At 57.0% G+C, this 20,763-nt stretch overlaps 1 protein-coding gene across 3 annotated transcripts; it reads left to right on the top strand.

Moving 5' to 3' along the window:
- The first annotated feature begins 698 nt into the window (after positions 1-698).
- P2RY2 (purinergic receptor P2Y2) lies at positions 699-20,432 on the top strand. Of its 3 annotated transcripts, none has more exons than XM_087433424.1 (3): positions 699-878; positions 9,904-10,090; positions 15,112-20,432. In XM_087433424.1, the coding sequence occupies exon 3, from the start codon at positions 15,116-15,118 to the stop codon at positions 16,247-16,249; it is 1,134 nt and encodes a 377-aa protein (XP_087289550.1). In that variant the 5' UTR covers positions 699-878; positions 9,904-10,090; positions 15,112-15,115; the 3' UTR covers positions 16,250-20,432. The 3 variants fall into 3 exon arrangements, with proteins under 3 accessions (XP_087289550.1, XP_004434026.1, XP_087289549.1); XM_004433969.3 differs by having other exon boundaries at positions 9,904-10,084; XM_087433423.1 differs by lacking the exon at positions 9,904-10,090.
- Positions 20,433-20,763: the final 331 nt, after the last annotated feature.

Consider the following 20,763-nt stretch of genomic DNA (forward strand, 5'->3'; position numbering starts at 1 on the left):
GCTCAAGGGAAGCAGCTTAAGATGAGGGACCAAAAAGAGCTGGGTGTTCAGGAAAATTTCTAGTGACTTTTTCTGGCTGAGATTGAGCATAGGGGAGGCTCCCCCCACCCTCCTCTCCGGAGCTGGAGAGAAGCAGGACCCTGAATGCCTGGATTTCCTTCCTAGGGCAATGGGGAGCGCCCCCACCCCGACCCCCGGATCTCAAGCAAGGGAGCGGAGTTCTCAGCGCGGTGCTCTGAGCAGGTCCCTGGGAGGAGAGGGCATAGGTTCTGGAAAGGTCTCGAGGCGGAAGGGACAGGAGCCACACAGGTTCCAGACAAACTGCAAAACTTTAGCTTCTCTGAAAACCTCCCCTCATCTCCTGGGAGGGCGGCGGGTGGCCTCCGTCCCGCCAGGTGGTGGGACAGTCGTCGCCAGCCTCTCGCGCGCAGCACCAGTAGCAGACGCGCTAACCCCGGGGCAGTGTCTCCTGGAGCGGGTGACGGGGTGTCCGTCGCGGCGGGAGGGGGGCGGTGCCAGGGTCCTTCCAGAGTCCGCCCCGCCCTGGGTCTGACCCGCCCGGGTCGGGAGCTAGGCGCGGCGGGCGGGGCTCCAGGCACGTGGGTCCCTGCGGCGGGGGCGGAACGCGGGCGCGCCAGCGCGCGAGCGCCCCGCGGAGGTGAGGGGCGGCCGCCTGGAGGGGACCAGAGGCGGGGAGAGGTCAGCGGACGCGGCCGGGGACGCGGCGGGTGCCGGCTCGGCGTTGGGCAGGCAGAGCCGTGCGCGTGTGCCTGTCCGAGCTGGGCACGACTGCGAGCCGGTGTGAGAGTGCCGTGGGTCCGTGGGCGAACTTGGTCTCCACGGAGCGTCGATCTCGGGGAGCGTGGACGGATACCCCGGTGAGTGTGTGTCGCGGGGTGGGGGGTGCGTGCGCCCTGCGGGGCCCGGTAGCTGAAGCTGTGGAACTTGTTTGTGCGTGCGCTCTGGGGTGTGCGCCGCCTTCGCGTGGGACCGCGGCCCGGGACAGGGGAACTCCTGGAGGCCCGCTGCGCCCCCTCACTCTGGGTGTCAGTAAGACTGGGGGGGCCGGGGCAGCGGCCTGGAAAAACAGTTAAGCTTCTCTCAGGGGCCTTTTAATCTGGCAGGCGGTGCTGCAGGAAGGGTCAGTCTGGAGAAAGTCAATGCCCTCCCTCCTCTCCCCAGATAGGGCTGCCAGTGGCAGGCTTTGGGGCCCCCAGGAGCCAGACCCAAGGGCCAGGCCTTGCTGCGGAGTAGGACTGCCAGTTTGGGGTCTGTGGGGCTGGTGGCAGCTGTTCCTTTCAGCATGGCATCCCCAGGTTCCCTGGGCCACAGCCTGAGGTGCCTGGTTTGTTTTGGAGCTAGGCTGGAATAATGGGGAGCTTTTGAGGGCCAGGGTGGGGCTCTGGTCTCAGTTATCTGTGGGTGGGAGTGGTTGGGAAAGGAGATTCTTGGAGCAGACAGGGCCCACAAAAGCTCTTTGGAGACTCAGAGATCTATATTCCAATTCTGCCTTGGCTACTGTGTGACCCTGGGCAAGGCACATCCCTTCTCTGAGCCTCAATGGCCTCGTCTGTAAAAGGAGAGTAATAATGATGTGGAACCTGAGGGCTGTTGAGGAGCTGATGTGGGGGTCATGTTTAGCACCAGTGTCCTCTTGGGCAGGCTCACAGCTTGGGGATGAGGGTGGGGTCAGTCCCTGGAGGGAACTTCCTGAAACCCAAATCCCAACGGTCTCCTCCCTGGGCTAAACTTCCCCAGGAGCAAACCTGAACCCCTTAACCTGGGACTTGAGGCATCCAAGAACTGGCCCTTGCCAACCTCTCCAGCCCACCTCTCCCACCTGACTCTTCACCCTCTAGTAACTGCGTGTAGTCTGCTGCACACACTAGGCAGTTTCTTGCCTCTGGACTGTTGCCTATTCGATGCTCACTGCCTGAAATGCCCTCCTATTCTCATCTTCCTCTGTTGGAGAACTACCCAGCCTTGGGGCCCAGCTCAGATGTCCCCTCCTCTGGGAAGCCTTCCTTGATCCCCCAGCTGGGTTGGAGCCTCTTTTGGGCTCTTGAAGTCCTGGTGCTGACAGCCCTGGTCCTACCCAGGACTGTTATGGTTGCTGTCTGTCTCCTCCTTCCCATTGCCCCCCAGGTTTGAGGCTCCCTGGAGGGCAGGAACTGGGTCTCATCTCTGAGTTGCCAGCACACTGCGCAGGGCTGAGCTGAACTGAGAGAGCAGCAGCAGCCTGTATCCCCTGCCCCCTGTCCCCAACTTCCCCAATGAAGGCCTGTCTGCAATGGGGCTCCATGTCGTTACAAAGAAGGGGAAACCAGAATGAGGTCATCCGAGCGAGTGGCACAGGTTGTCAAAACAGTGTGTCCTGGGACACCACAGAACTCAGAGTGTGCAGGCTGAAAACTTGATTTTATCCTGAAGGCAGTAGGGAGCCATGGAGGATTTGGCAGGGGAGAGTCATGCAGAGCAGCATTCCAGAATGATCTCTCTGGCTGCAGGGTGGAAAATGGATTGAGTTAGTGCTCAGTGCATGGAGGTCAGGGCATTTGTGATATTGACACCAGGCATTGTTTAAACTCTGAGCCCTTGCCACCTTGGCCAAACATTTCCCTGAGCTCTCAGATGCTTCTGTGGAGGAATTTGGGGACATTTAGGACTCTCCTTCCCCTAGTGGGAGCCTGGAGACCTATGATTGATCTCATCCCAGCTCTGCCCCCAATTTGCTGGGTGACCTTGGGGCAGTTCCTGCCTGGCCACCCTCTAAAGAGAGACCAGAACCAGTAAGGTCCTGTGTTGAGAGTACATGCATGGGGAGGCTCTGGCATGGAAGGCTTGTCACTCTCCTCTTCTTCCTACCTTAGGCTGTCCTGGGGTCTGGCCAGAGGGCTTGGAGTATCAAGTAGGTGGCCTTCATAAATGGCTGCCAAGCTTGAGCTGCAGAGTGAGGCTGTGGCCCCTCCATTCCTGTCCTCTTTCTGCCCAGTATGCACAGGGCTCTGAAGCTTCTGGATCCCCAAGGAACAGCTAAAAGAGTGTGAGAATATCACCAGGGCCTCATGGGTGACTCCGGTGAGTGCATTGACTTGGCGTCTTTCCTGGCTGTAGCCCTTAGAGAGGCCACTGTGCCCCTCTAGGTGTCAGTTTTGCTGTCTGTTAAGTTGGGCATGATGATCCTTGCCTCTTCTAATGCTAGGTTGCTCTGAGAATTCTTAAGATAGTGGCCGGGAAAGGGCTTTGTAAGTTGTAAAGTGCAACGCACAGGGGAGAAGGATGATACTCAAAGACTTAATTCATTTTGAAGACTGTACTAGAATACGGATGCAGTAGCAAGGGATCGTGCTAGTTATTGGAATTTTGACTGTTGACTGCCTTCCTCTCCCTGTGGCCCCCTCTTCAGAGTCAGCTTACTAGTAACGATTTATGAATGTCCCTCATTTTGTCCTCCACCAACCCTGTGAGGGAGGCTCAGAGAGCAGCCTGTCCAAGGTCACAAAGCGAAGGTGAAAGCTGGGGCTCCTGCGTACCTGCCCCAGCTTATCCCTCCCCGTTCAAGACAGCGGCCCCATCTGAGTAAGGGCTGCTCCTCTAGCTTTCAGGCTGAAGGAAGTTTGCATCCTGCCCTGAAAACCCATCTTTAGGTTTTGCTTGTGGCCTGATTACCCAGTTACTGATAAGATAGTCTGCTCAGGCCGCCCACAGGACCAGGGCAGCCTTGCTGATCTGGTGAAATCTTTCCTTTCCCCGAACTGCTGTCTGTGGGCCTGTCTGGTGCACCCTTTGGCCCACCCCTTTCTCTTGGGCTGCCTTTGTGTCCTCAGGCCTGGCCTCTTTCAGCCACTGGGCCCTGATCAGGGGAGGCTGGGAGTGGGTGCCTTCTCTGACCTCCGTACCCATCCTAGAGGTCAGTTGCAGAACTAGACCAGGCCTGCTTTCTCTCTTTGTCCACATCACCCAGCACAGGTTGGGCACAAAGCAGGTGCTGGTGAGTGTTTGGGAAATGAATGACCCGGTGAAAGTGGACATAGAGTGGAAGAGGAGGGCCTGCTCCATGGAGAACCACAGTTGGTTCTTGAGCAGAGGAGTTCCTCTGCTCCTCTGTCACACCATCCCCTAGGCCTGAGTCATTTCTGGGCCAGGGGGAGCAGCTGGAGTCCCTGCTGGGAGAGTTGGCAGCCTGGGCCCTCCTGGGCAGCTGCTTCTTCCTTGGCGCTCTACCCTGGCACCCTGTCACTGTGATTGCAGTGACATGACACTGCCTGGGCACTGGGGTGCAGGAGGAGGGCCTCCGTCAGACTTCTTGGGGCCCGTGTGACCCTCTCCTCTCGCCCTGCCTCGGGGGAGGCTCCTGGTGTTGCTGTGACTCCCTGGTGAGTGCCTGGCTTCCCCAGCCCCAGCTTATGGAAGGAGGAATCTTGCTGTGGCTGGGCTGTGGGCCGGCAAGGATGCTCCCCACCTCACAGGAATCCGGGGCCAAGGGACCAGCTCCCCTCTCTGGGCCATTGTATGTGTGGTCTCCTTCTTGGTCTCCCTCCCTTCAGACTCCCCCGTCCTATCCACCTTCCACGTGGCACCATCTTTGTAAAGGTCAGCTCTGACCGTGTCCTTCTCTGCTTAAGTCCCACAGCTGGGAATGGCAGAACTCGGATTGCCCACCTTCCCAGTGCCCTCCCCTGCCCCTTGATGGTGCTCTGGGTCCAGGGCCTCTGTTTCCACTCACAACACCCCAGGCCCAGCAGAGGCAGGCTCTCCATTGTCTTTAGGATAGAGGCCAAGCTCCTCAGCCTGGCATTCAAGTCTTTTCATGTGAGTCCCTCAGGCCCCCACACGTTCTGTGCCACCTAACTCTCCACACCAGCCTCACATGACCCCCTGGCCTTCTCCTGACAGGCCAGGCTGTCACACCACTGCATCTTTGCATATGCTTCTCCGTCTGCCTTCAATGCCCTCCTATCTTTGTTGTCCACATGATAAACTCCTAATCATCCATCAAGCCCCAGCTCAAATGACCCCTCCTCTGAGAAGCTCTCCCTGACCACCTCCCCGGGCCGGTTAGGGGTTACTCTGGGCTCCATGGCCCTGGGCTTCCCTTGGTCATGGCTTAATCACCCAAGTGGACTTGGTCCATGTCTGTGTCTTTCTCCCCATCCAGACTTGAGCTCCTTAAGGGCCCGACTGAGTCTGATCTGAGTCTGGGTTTGAGGGTCCCTCTGAGGTTGGCACGTGGGGGCATTGGCAAGTGTTTGCTGAGGCTTTGTGGCTCCTGGGGAAGTGATTTATGGTTGTAACCATAAATCCAAACCAAAACTCCCGTGGTTCTGAGACTCTCAAAACCAATGGTTATCAGAAGCAATGAGCAACAGAATTGGAGAAACATTGAGAATTCACTCCCAGAACCAGAGGCTCTTGGAAATGGACTGTCGGAACCAATGAACTCAGAATCCGGAAGCACTGAGTGAGACCATCTCAGAATCAGACTCTCTTGTATCCTATACTTTTGTCCCTTTTTCTACCCGAGCTGGACCCTTCCTGGTTCTCTTCAGACCTGATCACAGCCCCTTCCAGGAGCCTTCCCTGACTGCTCTGACCATGACCCCTGCTCCTCTGCTGGGCCAACTGCCACCCCGCCCCCCCCCACCCCAGGAGGGCCCAATGCTGAGAAGAGTTCCGGTGCGGTGTCTCTCTGCTGTGATGGGCAGACGCAGCGCCTACACCAGGACAGGGCATGATTTGCTAGCTCCATGGAGCACCCACCTGGCCCTTGTCTTACTCATTCCTCAGGAGCCGTCTGATGTAGCAACGATTCTCCCTGTTTGACTCGTGAAGAACCCGTCGCTCAGAGAGGGGAACTGACTTGACCGAGATTTCACAGCATGAATGGTTCCAAGGTGGAGCCTGAATCCAGGGTTCTTTCCTCTTGAGTCTGGCTGGAGGCATTTGGGTGTGATGAGTCAGAGTGGAGTCCAGGGCACTGTGGTTCTGAACAGGTTCTATAGCCCTGTGCTGGACCAACGGGCTCAGAAGTGGGACAGGCGGTTTGGAGTCCTGCCCTGGGGTGGAGGTGGGGTTGCTCAGCCCCACACTGAAAATAATTAGAACACCAGACCTTGAGTAAGACCCTTCCTCTTAAGGAGTCTTTGCCTCCTGATCTGCGAGGTGGGAGGACCACCCTGGCTGATCTGAGACCCGCACACGCAGATGGTCTCCTATTGGGTGGCCCTCACAGCCAGGATCCTGAGAGCTCCCAAGAGGAAGAGAGCCTCCAAAGGGTGCTACAGAGCCCAAGGGCCTCCTGGAGGAGGCTGCAGAGGCTTCACTCTGCAACAGCCTTGCCGATGACATCTGAGGTTACCCCCTCAGCTATTTGCCCAGGCCAGACCCAGTGCTTGTGGTGCAGAAAGCACGCCAGGCATGGCTGGGGGTCTCCGGGCCTTCAGCCCTGTGGAGGACATTTGGGAGGGAGCAGAGGATGACTTCCAAGATCCTTCCTGTCCTCCTACCCAGCCTTGCCCTCTCCACTTCCATCAAGCCACAGGGATGACTGACAGTTCCCCAAACATACTGTGTGATCTCTTGCCCTGGTTTTTGCTCACTCTGCTCCTCTTCTCTCCCTACCCACCTGACTCCTACCCATCTTCCAAAATGCAGGTTTCCTGTCCTCCAGGAAGCCTTCCCTAACTACCTCCCCATTCCCAATAGGGACCATCTTGGGTTCTTCAGCCCTGATGACTCTGCTTCCTTCAGTCCTGATCACCGTGAGTTGTAATTGCCTATTTCTGGATCTTCCCCTATCCTCCCCCTACCCTCTACCTTCTCAGTGACCTCCTTGAGATCATGGAAGGGTCTGACCCACCTGAGTCCCCAAGGGACCTACACAGAGATAGGCGTAGATATGGCAACCTCTATAAAGGGTGAGCGACTGAAGGAGTATGGTGGGGTCTGATTCCTGCTGGGGGTCCTCGGACTGCCCTCTTTTCTGAGGATGGCCTTCAGTGTGGGAAACTTGATCTGTGGTCAGTCTGGCTGTGACCTTGCTACTCTGCCCATAATTCCTGTGAGTTTCCTGCCCCTCTTGTCTTCCCGGGATACCCCCGTCCTCCCTGCCTTCTCCACCTCCTCTTCCTCCAGAAATCGTATCTCTTTTAATTGTTTCATAAAATGAGTCTAAACCATTCCCTTTAGCTGTCTCAGTAATCTTCTGGGGAAGGTACTGCTCTTAGATTGAGAGAAAATTGAGACTCAAGTAGTGGAGCTGAGACTGTCCAGGTCCTACAGCTGGGAATGGCAGATGGGATTTCCCACTTGCCCAGTGCCCTCCCCTGCCGCTTGGTGTTGTTCTGGGTCTAGGTCTTCTGTTTTTCACACAGCACCCCACACCCAGCAGAGGCAGGCAGCACAGATTTCCAGAATGGTGATGGGTCACTCTCCCCTGCCAGGCTGGACAAGGCCAGCCAGGTGGGGAGGTGAGCGGGCAGTACATTCCAGAGCCACCCTGGTGGAGAAACTGGAATGACATCCAACCACCCCGGAAATTCTGTAGCCGGCCTGAGAACTGCCCCAGTCCCTCCTCCTGGCTTTGGGCTCACTAGCCTGGGGCCACAGGGAGAAAGGCCCAGTGTGGGGCAGAGGCAGAGATGGGTCAGGGGGGAAGGTGGTCTGCTTGGCTCTGCCCTTGACTCACTGGTGACCTTGTATGAGACCTTGGGCTACCCGTTCTGGCCTTAGTTTTTTTAACCTGGGAGATGGGTACCATAACCATCATGGCCACTTCACACTGGGGAGGTACCAGGGCGAGTAGATGCTGGGCCTGGCCAGTAAGGTGTTCCCTCTGGTGAAGAAGTGATCAGACAGGCAGAGCCATGGAGCTCCTGGAGGGCTGATCCGGGAGCTTCCTGGAGGAGAGGATCTGGGCTTTGGAAGGTAGGAGGTAGTGGTCAGGGGCATAGCTCCTGAAGTCAGACAGACCAGCGCTGCTCTGCCATTTGCTAGCTGTGTGACCCTGGAGAGGTTATTTAGCCTGTCTGAGCTTCTCCGGATTCAATGAGAAGAGGTCTGTGAAGCCACCTGACATGGAACTTGACACAGAGAAAGCACTCGACTCTTGTTATGATATAGCTGTTAGAAGATAAGAAAGGGTGTCCCCAAGCAAAGATATGACAATGGGACTGCTGTTGCTGTGCTTGAGACAGGAAGGTGAGGGTGGAGGCAGAGAGAGTAAGTTGTTTGGAGGAGTGGCAGGGCCTAGTCAGGGCCTCGAGTGCCAGGCTCAGGAGCTGGGCTGTAGCCTGAGGCAGTAGGGAGCCGTGGAAGCATTTTGAGCTCCACAGTGTGTGGACACATTGTGTTGTAGGAAGACTGGTGACTGCAGTGTGACAGATGTGCAGGAGGGGCGGGGTGGAGGCGGGGAGACCAGTGAGGAGGCTGGTGCGGTGGTCTGGAGGAGAAACAGGCCTGAGGCCAGGGGGCTGGAGGAGGGGCATGTCTGAGCTACTTCCCTGGTGGAACTGACGGGACTCGGTGAGTGACGGGTTTCACGTGGGTGGGAAAGAGAGAGGTTGTCACGGATGCATTGGAGGTTTGAGACCTGGAAGGATGGGTGGTGGAGGCCCTTCTCAGAAATCAGAGAATGGCTTTGAGGAAGTGCTGTGCTCCACCGTAGTCTGTTGAGTGAAGGCATCTCCTAAGGAGGAGAAGACAGGGTGTGGCCCTGGGTGGAGGGGGGTGAAAAGGTGACGTTCTTTCACCTTGTCCCTAGACTCTGGAGCAGACTGGCAAGTAGCTACCAGCCTGCTGGCCCATGTCAGCCTGAGACTCTGGGGCAAGGGGCACTAGGAAAACAGTGGCCCAGGGGTATTTCCCAGTGCCCCCCCCCCCACCCTATTCCTGCAGCCACCAGCTCCTCTCCCCACTTTCCCCCACACTTGGACTGCACTTCCAGCTTGGGGACCTGGCCTGGGCTGTCTCAGACCCTTCTCCCCCATTGTCGGGAAATGAAGCAGAAGGAAAAAGGAAAGGGGTGTTATTTTTCTCCTGTGATGTGTCTGAGGTTCTGGTGGATGCTGGGACCTGCCCATGCAGTGAGGTCCCTCCACCAGGTAACTATCCCCTCACTGAAGCCCTGTGCCTCTGTGCCTGGTGTATGTGAGGGGCTCCCAGCAAGACAGAAACCAGGGCCAGAATTCAGAAGGCCTGGCTTGTGATCTTGGCTCTGTCCCTGACTTACTGTGAGGCCTTGGGCCTCAGTTTCCTCCTCTGGCAAATGAGAGTTTGGTGCAGGTGATTTCTGAAGGCTCTTCCAGTCCTGGCCTTCTAGCACTGTGTGTGTGTGAGTGTGTGTGGACTGCATGACATCTGAGTGTGACTGTGTATCTGGTATCTAGGTGTGTCTATGCCTGTGTGTGTTCATGTGTGTTTACAGCACCCATGGAGGAATGATTAGAGGCGGGAGGGGGGTGGAGGGACATTCCAGATAGAGACCCAGCTTGAGCAAAACCATGTTGGCCAAACTACTGTGAAGTCTATACTGGGCAAGGAGGGCATTGACTGTTTCCTGCTGTGGGGCTGAAGCACAGACCAGGATGGAGGGAGGTGGCACTGGAGGCTCAGCTCAACTCTGCAGGATATGGGGGAAACCTCCCCCGGCAGAGCCACCCTTCTGTGAAAGAGGGTGCCTGGGGAGGAGGCTGGGAATAGCCATCCTGGAGCATGTGAGCTGTGGATGGCTAGGGGGTGTGGGTGGGCAGAGGGCACTCCTCCTGGGACGAGCACACTAGGTCACCTCTCTGCCTCTTTTGGGCCAAGGATGGAGCAGAGGAGGTTGGAGCAGGTCAGGCCCTGGGAGGTTGGGCCTGGCTGACTTCCCATGACCCATGCTGTCTCCACTTCCCTCTGTCTCAGGAGCCCGTGGCGCTGCCTGCCCTGAGAGATGCTGGAAGCTGGGCGCGGCCCCAGGCTGGGGGACCTGTTTTTCCTGTTTCCTGCAGAGTTCCCTGCAGCCCTGTCCAGGCGTGTGCATTCATGAGTGAGGAACTCGAGAGAGTGCTGAGCATCCCTGACAGCGAGAGCAGGGGCTGGTCAGGTACAGGTGTGTGAGGGCGGGGTCCACTGGCTGGGAGGCTCAGGCCAACGGATGCAGGCATGTGTATATGCTGAACCCAGGTTAGATCAAGGGGATCCCTGCCCTGCTCCCTTATTCCAGGCTGTGATGAATTCAGACTTCAAAGCCAGAGAGCCCTGGGTGTCAAGCCCAATTTTTCCAATTCCTTACGACCTTGAACAAATAGCCTATCCTCTACGGCAGTAAGTACTGAGGAGGGAGGGTGAGGGATGAAATGAAGATGCTGCGTGGAGGCTGCTCAGCCCAGGCTTGGCCCCTACAGAGTGTGTGTGTGTTGGGGTGCGGGTGGGGGAGGGCTCCAGGATTAGGAGCTCCTGATCCAGACTGACCCATGACTTGAGCCAGAGATGGGCAAGATAAAAAAGAATGTGGCTGGCTCAGACAGCTGACCATCTCAAGAATGCGTGGATCTAGTTCCCCTCCCACTGGTGTTTTCCTGGCTTTTCCAGAGAAGGGCAGGGCCCTTAAAAGAGAGACAGTCCAGGGGCCTGTCTAGGACAGGAGCAGGCCTCAGGTGGGCTGGTCCCCAGGAGGGTTGGGGTGACCCCTGGCCACCTAGGGTCAGCAGCTGAGAAGTCTTTAAGCATCATGGTCCTCTGGGAGGCCCTCAGAGGAATGAGGGAAAGGAGAGCCACCTTCATAAAGCTCAGCCTCCTCTGGGCTCCCATAGCCTCTGTGTGTGCTTCATTCATTCATTCACTGGTTCATTCATTCATTCATTCTCTCATTCGTGTCATAGCTACTTTAGATCAGGCCTCTTGCTGGATGATAGGGGCAGAGAAAAGAATCAGGTGGACCCAGCCCTCTGGGAGCATCTGGAATGAGTTGGGGTAGAGGACAGAAGGACAAATTACCAAGGGTATGAGGAATGCCTGGGGTTTGTGGAGGGGGAGAGCTTCAGAGATGAGGTGACATTTGAGAAGAGCCTTGGGGGATGGGCAGGATGGAGTGCAGTGTGGGTGGGTTCTGGAAAGGCTTTCCAGGCAGAAAGAACAGCATGCACAAAGGCAGGGAAGCCTGGCAGGGCACTTACATGGCTCCCATCTCCCTCCAGACTAGTTGCTCTTCAGGGCAGGGCCAGCCAGAACCGGGCACAGAGGGGCTCGTGAGTGGTATTGGACAAAGTTAGGTGGGAGCCGGTCTTTAGGGAGCTGGGATTGAGGTCCCAAGGGCATTGGGGGTCCGGAGAGGCTGAGGAGAGGGCTGAGGACTTGGCTGTCTCCGTAAGCAGGGGCAGGGGGGCCAGGAGAGATGTACTCACAGGTTGGTGGGCCAGCCTGTGGAGGGAGAGGGCAGGCGCAGGGTCAGTCTGTTCGGGGGCCAAAGTGGTGGAGTCCCCAGCTGGCCTGGGAGGGTGGAGTCCAGGATGTCCTAAAACAGGTGGGAAGGGCAGCTCCCTTGGTTCATGACTTAGGGAAGTCTCCACCCCTTTCATCAGTGTCAGAAATTCCACTGTTAGTGATTAGCAAGAAACTCTTTGTGTAGAGCAATGAGATGTTGTCTATGAAGGGAAGATGAGGGCCCTGCCCCCGACTCTGAGGAGAGACCCGCCAGGCCTTGCACTGGGCGGGAGCAGAGCAACAGTGTGGAGGCAGGACGGGATGTGTGCCCAGAGCATGGAGGGGCCACTCTCTGTCTCCAGTAAGGCAGAGGACCTCATGGGGGAAGTTTCAGGGCCATAGTTCTCCAAGGCTGGGGGATTCAGCCCATGAGAGCCCTGAGCCTTCCGTGGGAGGGCAGGAAATGCCTGATGTCACCTGGGGTTCTGTGGCAGAGCTGGACACCCCAAGCTGTTGTCCCCGGGGGGAATGTGGCCCCTCCAAAGCTTCTCAGTCTCACCCTCGGGCCTCCAGGCTCCTCCTGCAGCTTCTGAGAGCTAGCAACTCCCAGCCCACCTCCCAAAGCATGAGATCTGATGGTCCCAGCCTTTGCCCATCCCACATCCCATGACACCCGTTGGGGGAACCCCACACTTACTGTGTCTGACACTGAATTCCCCCTCTTCCCCGACCTGCTCCTCCTCTGTACCCCTGAGCCAGGCATCCTGGCTGCCTCCCTTTCCTGCCCCTCCTCCGTCCAGCCTCCCTCCCCAACAGCTCTCGGATCTCTCCTCTCACAGGTCCCCAGGCCTGGCCCCAGCTTGTGCCTTAGCATCACTCCCCTGGCCCACCACACTCACCCGCTGCACGGCCGCCAGTCAAGACCTTTCGTCACTCTTCCATGGTGGCCTGAGAGAGCTTCCCAACGATTTCAGGAAAAGGCCACATCTGAGCCAAGCCCCAAAGCGCATAACACCACAGTGAACCTACTGTGTACCAGGCCCTGCTCCAGACATCTTACACAAATTACTCGCTTACTGCTCCCAGCCATCCTGTGATGTAGGTTCCATTGATCACCTCATTTTACAGATGAGGAAACAAAGGCATCTGGCTCCAGAGGCTGGGCTCTTCTTAGTCCCTGGAATTTGCTATGCTGAAGGATAAAGAGTTGTCATTTCAACAGGTGGAGACGAGGGGTGTGAATGGATTCCTGGTTAGAGGAGCAACATGAACTGAGTCTGGGAGAGAAAAGTGTTAGGCACATTCAGGAAACTGCAGGTCCCAGGGGATGGGGCTGGTGAGGTTGACAGAGGCTGGGTTATGAAACCTCCAGTACCAGACTGGGGAGCTGGGTTTTCTCCTGAGAGAAGGTGGGAGCCATGGAGGGTTTCAAGCAGGGGAATGACTGTCTTTTACAAAGACGCCTCGGGATTGAGGGGAACTGAGACTGGAGGCAGGGAGCCTGATGCAGTGGCTCCAGCAGCAAGGGTAGAGATGACACTGGGCTGCGTAGAGCGGGGTGGGATGCAGGAAATGCTTTAATGCGGGGTCCTGAGTCCTGGCCCCGAGCAAGAGGGGTCCCAGCAGCTTGGCCCTGCCAGAGCCCCTCATACCTGCCCCCTCCCAACTTGGCACCACAGAAGCTTCACCCTCCTCACCCTGGATCTGCCCTGGCTCCTTGGGGAGGATCCTGTGTCTGTTGGGGGAGGTCACAAGTGCACGCTCCCTTCCTCCTGTTGTACCTTTGCTGACAACAGGAGACGGGGAAGATCTGGAGTGGGGGCTGCAGTATGGGGAAAGGAGAGAAACTGAGGGACCTGGGTGTCCCTCAGCCCCCTAATCTCAACCTCACAGGCCCCAAACTGCTGCTGAGAGGCCAGGCAGGGCAGGAAGCTCAGGGTCGAAGAAAGTGGATGTCGCCCGCCCTGCAGAATCTCCAAGTCCCAGCCTCTCAGGATCCTAGGCTCCAAAATGAAGGGAACTGGACAGCCCCAGATTCTCAGGGTGGGGAGCACTACACGTCATCTGCCCTCTCTGTCCTCTCAGACACACCCACACACCGGGCCTGAGCCCTTCTGCAGACTCTGCTAGGGAGCCGCTTGCAAACCCCCATAAGCAGGGAGTTCACCACCTCCCTCCTACAGCCCCTTCCATTGTGGGACAGGACTGAATAGGAGTTGCAGCCCGTCCTCAGCCGTGTGACCTTGGCCATATTACTTCAATGGTCTGTGTCTCAGGCTGTTTATTGGAAAACTGGCCATGATAACCTGGCCCCAAGGAGCATGTTGTAAGGATGGAATGCAGTAACATTTATGAAGCACACGCAGTGGTGGGGTTTGAAAAATGTCATCTCCCCTGCCCCTTCACACTGTTAGGAAGTTACTCTTTGTGTTTGTCCCAAAGCTGCCCACCTGGGACTCCTGCTAGGATTTCCAGCCTGCCTTCTGGGACTTTTGGTCATGTCTTTGCCCTGCAGACTGGGCTATCTGTCCCCTGCCTCCCAGCTGAGAGAGAGCTCTTATTGGTCACATTGGTGGGGGTGGGGAAAGGAGGAAGGCGGACAGCCTGTTCTCCTGGCGCTCACTGTCTGCTGGGCAATCAGGCTCCACGGGTGTGTTAGACGCCCACTAGGGACAAGGTAGGGGAACATCAGGACGGTGATGGTGTGTGAAGAGAAGCTGAGTAGGCCTGGAGGAAGCCGAATTTGCCCAACAAAAGAAGTCCCCCTCTGCCCTCACTCCCACCTCCACCCCAGACTTCCCTGGAATCTTCAGTAGGGTTACTGTCCCATCTGGTAGCCTCACAGGCCAGGGAGCAGGACTGCTGTTTACAGATGCAGGAAGTGCCAGTATACAGAAGTCTCTAAAAAATATTTGTGAGCGAGTGAATGAGTGAGCAAAGAGGGAGACCCTTGGAAATACTTCCTCAGGTACCAAAATACCAGGCACAGGGCTGGGGCCTCCCCACAGAGCGGACAGATGAACCAAAGGAAAGAACTTCCTAAGGCCTCCAGGAAGGTGTGGGCTGCCCACTAGCCAGACACGCCTCAGCAGCAGTGGGCGCTGGGTGTGAGGTGGAGCCAGTTGGCCACGAAGGCCCTTTCCATGAATCTGAAATGACCCCTCTCTGGGACCCCCAGATCCTCAGCTTCTATACTCAGAACCCTAGATCTGTGACTCGTGCTCCTGAGTTTCTAGAACAGGGTCGCCAAGCATTATTTTTGTAAAAGGCCGGATGGTAAGTATTTTAGGCTTTCCAGAACATATGGTCTTGGTCGCAACTATTCAATTCTTCATAAACGGATGAGTAAGGCTGTGTTCCAATAAAGCTTTATTTACAAAAACAGAGTGGTGGGCTGGATTTGCCCCTCAGGGTGTAGTTTGCCTACCCCTGTTCTTAATTTTTGAATCGTATGATGCTGATATTCATGGATCTCTTGCATTTTCAAGGTTCCCGGGTTCCAAGGTTCTGGGTCCTTTGGGTCTAAGGAGAGAGCCAGGTCAGATGGCAACAAAGGCCTTGAGTTTGGTTGGGCAGATCTTAACCAAGGGAATCTGTGGGCACTTGGGGTCCCTCATGGCCCTGGTCAGGGAGGTGTGTCAGGCCTCCCCACTGAGCCCCGGCCATGACCCTGATGACTCTTCTCCCCCTGACCCCCCTTCCCTGCAGGGTGATGGCCACAAGCCCGGGCCTCTGGAATGGCACCATCAATGGCACCTGGGCTGGGGATGAGCTGGGCTACAAGTGCCGCTTCAATGAGGACTTCAAGTACGTGCTGCTACCTGTGTCCTACGGTGTGGTGTGCGTGCTCGGGCTGTGTCTGAACGCCGTGGCGCTCTACGTCTTCCTGTGCCGCCTCAAGACCTGGAACGCCTCCACCACGTACATGTTCCACCTGGCCATGTCGGATACGCTGTATGCAGCGTCCCTGCCGCTGCTGGTCTATTACTACTCCGGTGGCGACCACTGGCCCTTCAGCACAGTGCTCTGCAAGCTGGTGCGCTTCCTCTTCTACACCAACCTGTACTGCAGCATCCTCTTCCTCACGTGCATCAGCGTGCACCGATGCCTGGGCGTCTTACGCCCACTACTCTCACTGCGCTGGGGCCGGGCCCACTATGCCCGTCGGGTGGCAGCCGCCGTGTGGGTGCTGGTGCTGGCCTGCCAGGCACCCGTGCTCTACTTTGTCACCACCAGTGCACGTGACGGCCGCATTACCTGCCACGACACCTCGGCACCCGCGCTCTTCAGCCGCTTTGTGGCCTACAGCTCTGTCATGCTGGGTCTGCTCTTCACGGTGCCCTTTGCCATCATCCTGGTCTGTTATGTGCTCATGGCCCAGCGGCTGCTAAAGCCAGCCTACGGGACCAGGGGAGGCCTGCCGCGGGCCAAGCGCAAATCGGTGCGCACCATTGCCGTGGTCCTGGCCGTCTTCACCCTCTGCTTCCTGCCTTTCCACATCACCCGCACCCTCTACTACTCCTTCCGCTCGCTGGACCTCAGCTGCCGCACTCTCAACGCCATCAACATGGCTTACAAGATCACCCGGCCGCTGGCCAGCGCCAACAGTTGCCTTGATCCCGTGCTCTACTTCCTGGCTGGGCAGAGGCTCGTGCGCTTTGCCCGTGATGCCAAGCCACCCACAGACCCCATCCCTACTGCCCAGGCTCACCGCAGGCTGGGCCTGCGCAGGTCTAACATAACTGACATCAAGAGGAGAGAAGACAGGTCGGCCAGCAGTGAGGACTCTAGGCAGACAGAGTCCACGCCTACTGGTAGTGAGAACACTAAGGACATCCAGCTGTAGGACCTGAACCCTTCGGGCCTGCACAGGTTTATATGGGGGGCCGTAGGGACTAGGACTTGTTCAAATGGGATGGTCTCCCCAGATATGGACCAGCATGACTCATGCTGGATGGTCAGGGGAGCTGTGACCCCAATGCTCTGTCATTTGCAGGGGCTGGGGACACTCTCTGTGGTCCATAGAGCTCAACAGTTCCCACTGTATGTGTGAGTTGAGGAATAAGGTTTTAAGAAAGGCAAGGGTTCAGGACCAATGCTGCCTCTGGCCTGACTCCCACATATATTGCTGGCCATGCCTGCCAGGGTACCTAGGCTGGAGCCCAGCTTAATCCAGTCAAATGGAGAAACAGGCCCAGAGAGGAAAGTGACTTACCAAGGTCACACAGCCGAGTCTGGGCCTGAGCTGCCTGGGAGGCAGGGGAGGGGAGAGAAGGAGGTCAGGTAAGGAATCAGGGCTGAGCCAGAGGTCCCCACAGGTGTCTGGGGCAGGTCTGGTTGCGACAGCGGACTCGGCTCTGAAGAGTACCCCCAGTCCAAGAGATGGACATCTGGGAACTGATGTCATGTACTCATCTGGAGGCTCCCCCGGACTGGGAGCCAGTTGGAGGCTGTAACTTATACTAAAGGTGTTGTTGCATGTTAACTGTGCCCTATCGTGTGTTTGGAGAATGTGGATACAACCCAAGAAGCTCTCACCATCCCCCCCAACACTAGGGTCCTTTCTCTCATGTCTTCTCTTCCACCACCTGCCTTCCCACTGGCTGCCTCGGTGGTGGTCTCACATTGGGCATCCCCTCTCCAGACCCCAGGTCATCCCCCACTTTAAAGCCAACTGGCTTCGGTGCCTGGCTCTGCTAGGCACTGAGAGGAGTCAGGTGGGGTCCCAGTCTTTGGGATCCCCCAGTTTAGGACTTAATGGTGACGACCAGTCATGTGCTGGTGAATGTTAACCCATTTAACTGTCTCTTCAGGGGGGTGAGGGGATCCCCTTAGTTGTAGCCTTGCTAGTTGCTGTGGTGTAAATATTCCTACCATAGCCAATTCAGACTCCCAATGTGATGTCAGCCTCTTTGCAGAATTCCTGAAGATTTAACAATTTGCTCTTGCAAGCAGGTGCAAGTTGCTCCAGCACACCCTGGGATAATGCTGAGCCTTGGGGCTGCAGACTAGGGGGTCAGGGAAGGGTCCTGTAGTGGGGAGACTCCTGAGCTGCAGCTTCTGAGAAAAGCAGTTCATCAGAGAACATCCAGGTGCAGAGTGCATCCCGGGCAGAGATGGGAGGGCAGGAGAGCAGGGTGCACAGGAACTGGAAGGCAACTGGGCAGCTGGTGCCCAGGCTCAAGGCAGGAATGGGGCTGGGGCTGGGTCACAAGGAGGCCAAGTCAGGGCTCTCGCCTTGCCCTGACCAAGAGGTTTCCTTTGCACTGGGGGTAAGTGGAGAAGAGACTCCTCTTCCCCTCCAGTCCTCTGCGTCCTGGGAAAATCCAGCTACATGGCATAATGGTTGGTGCTCAGGCTAAGTGAAGGCTTAGTATAGGGGAGATGGGTCTCGCCTGGGGCAGGTTCTGGGTCCGGCCAGGACCACTCTGGAGATTTGTGGAGCTCAGCTGGACAGGGCCCAGCCCTAGCCTTTGGGAAGGGATAGGGCAAAGCCGAGAGGCCTCCCTCTTAACCTCCAGGATAAGGACTCACTCCCTTTCCCTCTGGCAGAGCCCTTGCCCTGTGGGCCTGCTTTGCCTGAGAAGGTCCTTCATTCCCCATCCCACTTTCACCTGCCTCCTATGACTTCTCCACTCTTCCTACTCTGCCTTATCACAATGGGGCACCCCCAGGGGTTGCTCTGTTTAAAGTCTGGCTCCACAGCTTCCTCATGTGACAGGGACTCATCACAAGACCTGCCTAGAGTAGTGTGAGATGTTTGCCTCCGACATTCTAGGTTCTGTACTTCTGTTAATGTAACCAGAGTCCCTGTGAGCTTTTGTCATGACTACCTCTTACAGATTGTCCTTGAGCCTTCCCTGTAGGCCAGAGCCTGTCTCTTTCCTACCAGCTGCTGCTCAGGCTGAACCCCATCCCCGTTTACAGGGAGCCCCTACCCAGGTGAGATGCTCTGCTGGCCAGGAATGTGAATGCTGAGCTCTGACTCCCTCAGCCCTGCTTAGACCCAGAGGCAGGGAGTTATACATCATGACTTTGGGGGCTCTAGAGTGTGCGTATGTGGTTGGGGGTGGGGCTATGGCCACCACGGGTCCAAAATCTCCTAGTCCTAACGCCTTTCACGTCCTGCCCACCTGCCCCTCCAGCAGCTGCCCTGGAGACCCCGAGAACCCAGGGCCCCACAATGGCTGGAGACAGCCCTATGGCCTAGCCCCAGGAAGCCTTCCTTGAATGAGCTGCCTGCAGATTTCTAAGGACATAGGACCCAGGGGACAAGAAGGGTTTGTTCACCCATGTAATCCTGTGGCAGGCACTGGTGGGGGTGGGGAATGGCGACCCTAAGGGAAAAGGGACAGGCCCAGGTCCCACCTCTCGACCCCAGTTGACTGCTTGGCCCCTTGGTGTGGACGTTTGGCCTTGCTCTCAGCATTGGGCCACCCGCTGGGTGGGCGAGGTTCCTGACCCTGCTGCTTTGTGCTATTTTGAGCCCAACTAGAATAGGATTTTCCACTCCCAGCCCCAGACCATTGTCCAGCAGTGACGTGGGGGGACCTGTCTGTTCTCAAAATATCTCCTCTTACTCTCTGGGCCACCCTGGCCCCTTCCCACCTCCTCCCCCTGACATCACTTCCTGGGGCTGTTGACTCCTGAAGGCCACTGTGAAAGGGCACAGCCACCTGACAGGGACCCCAGGGATTACCCAGCACAGCTGCAGACTCAAGGCCAGAGGGGGGCGTGGCTTTGCCCAAGGTCACTCAGCAGGTCAGTGTGGCGCCTGGATGCGCGCCCGGGGCGCAGGCTGCCCCTGCTGCTCTGCTCCGTTTAGTGCAAGTTGGCGCCGTTACCCCTACAGAGCCATGGAGCTGAGGCCAGGGACACGTGGCAGGGGGGTGGCGGGGAGAGGAAATGCCTGTAGCAGCTGTTCTCAATGAACTCCGTGCGTTGAGGACAGGGACCCTGGCACAGAGGGGTCTCTGCCCTGGGTGGCAGGTGGCCCAGAACCTGGCAGGGAGGGGGGAATCCCAGAAGACATTCCCACTCTCACCCTCCAAGGCTGGGAAAGGCCTGGACAACATGCTCCCCAGACACAGTTGCTCCAGTCTTGGTCCAGGTCAGGCCACCAAAGCTACCCCTCTGTCACCCATCTTGTCATGGCAGCTTTGGGCTATTTAGAGGTAGGCACATGAGGAAGGGAACTCACATGTTAACCCATGTCTCAGGAACTGTGTGGGACCTTCGCATCCATTATTTCATTTTCTTTTTCACCTCGACGGTGTGAAATAGACATTATTATCCCCATTTAGCAGACGAGGGATGGGCTCTGAGAAGTGAGGACTTGCTCCAGGTTACACAGGCAGTAAGTGGGTGAGAGGAGATTGAGTCTGGGTCCATCTGATGCCCAGATTGGTTCTCTCTCCACTATCGCATGCTGCTCGCAACCCCTGCGGGGCAGGAGAGGCTGTAAACGACCCTTCCTGTGATTCAAGATGAGAAAGGCGTGTTGCAAGGATGGAAGGGGTTAAGAGCACGGATCCTGTGCCCAGACCACCTGGCTTTGAATGTCGTCTCCACTTCTTCCAGCTGTGGCACGTTGGGCAAATGATTTAATCTTGCAGCGCCTCGGCTGTCTCATCTCTAAAGGAGACACTGCCTGCCATGGAGGGCGTTGGGAGGCTCACCTGAGTTAATAGTCATGAAGGACTTAGAACAGCGCCCGGCACACGGTAAACATTCACATGCCAGGTACTGTGCCAAGGGATGTGGGAGGCGAGCCAGCTGGACCCTGCCCTCATGGAGCTGACATAATTTAATATGTAACCACATTGGATAAATGATTTGAAGGAAAGGACAGTGTGTCACGTCAGTGGACAATAGGGCATCTCCTGTAGCCAAGGCTGAGCAGGGTGTGGGAGCAGGGAAGCAGGCCCATCCTGGCACTGGGTGGCTTTCCCGCACACGGGCCTGTGTATGTTTACAGGACCTTGCCCAGGTGCCTGGCTGTGGAAGGGCAGCAGGGAGGAGACAGCGGGGTGGGGGTGGGGGGCGGGGAGGAGGATGCTCTTGATATCAAGCTTGCAGAGCCAGCCCCTGTGGGCTAGAGAGCTCCCACCACCCATGGCAACAGGCGTAGCCTTTCTCTCTGACTGGTGGGGCCTGCCACGGGGTACTACAGCCACTCCTTAGTTCAACTAAGAGCTCAGAGACCCAAGGTAGGAGGACTGGCCCGGAGCCTGGAGACCTTGTCTCCCACATTCCAGTTGCCTCTGTCTCAATCAGGGCTTCAGCTGCCTAGAGTTTCATCAAAGGCACAAGTAATAGCTGCTTCCCCAGGCATTCCCAAGCCCCCCGGGGCTCTCAGTT

This window comes from Ceratotherium simum, chromosome 7 (genome assembly GCF_057802395.1).
Source record: "Ceratotherium simum simum isolate JZ-2026a chromosome 7, ASM5780239v1, whole genome shotgun sequence".
NCBI classification, from domain to species: domain Eukaryota; kingdom Metazoa; phylum Chordata; class Mammalia; order Perissodactyla; family Rhinocerotidae; genus Ceratotherium; species Ceratotherium simum.

Excerpts from the sequence above, each read along its gene's own strand:
- P2RY2 (XM_087433424.1), top strand. The coding sequence starts at position 15,116 with ATGGCCACAAGCCCGGGCCTCTGGAATGGCACCATCAATGGCACCTGG.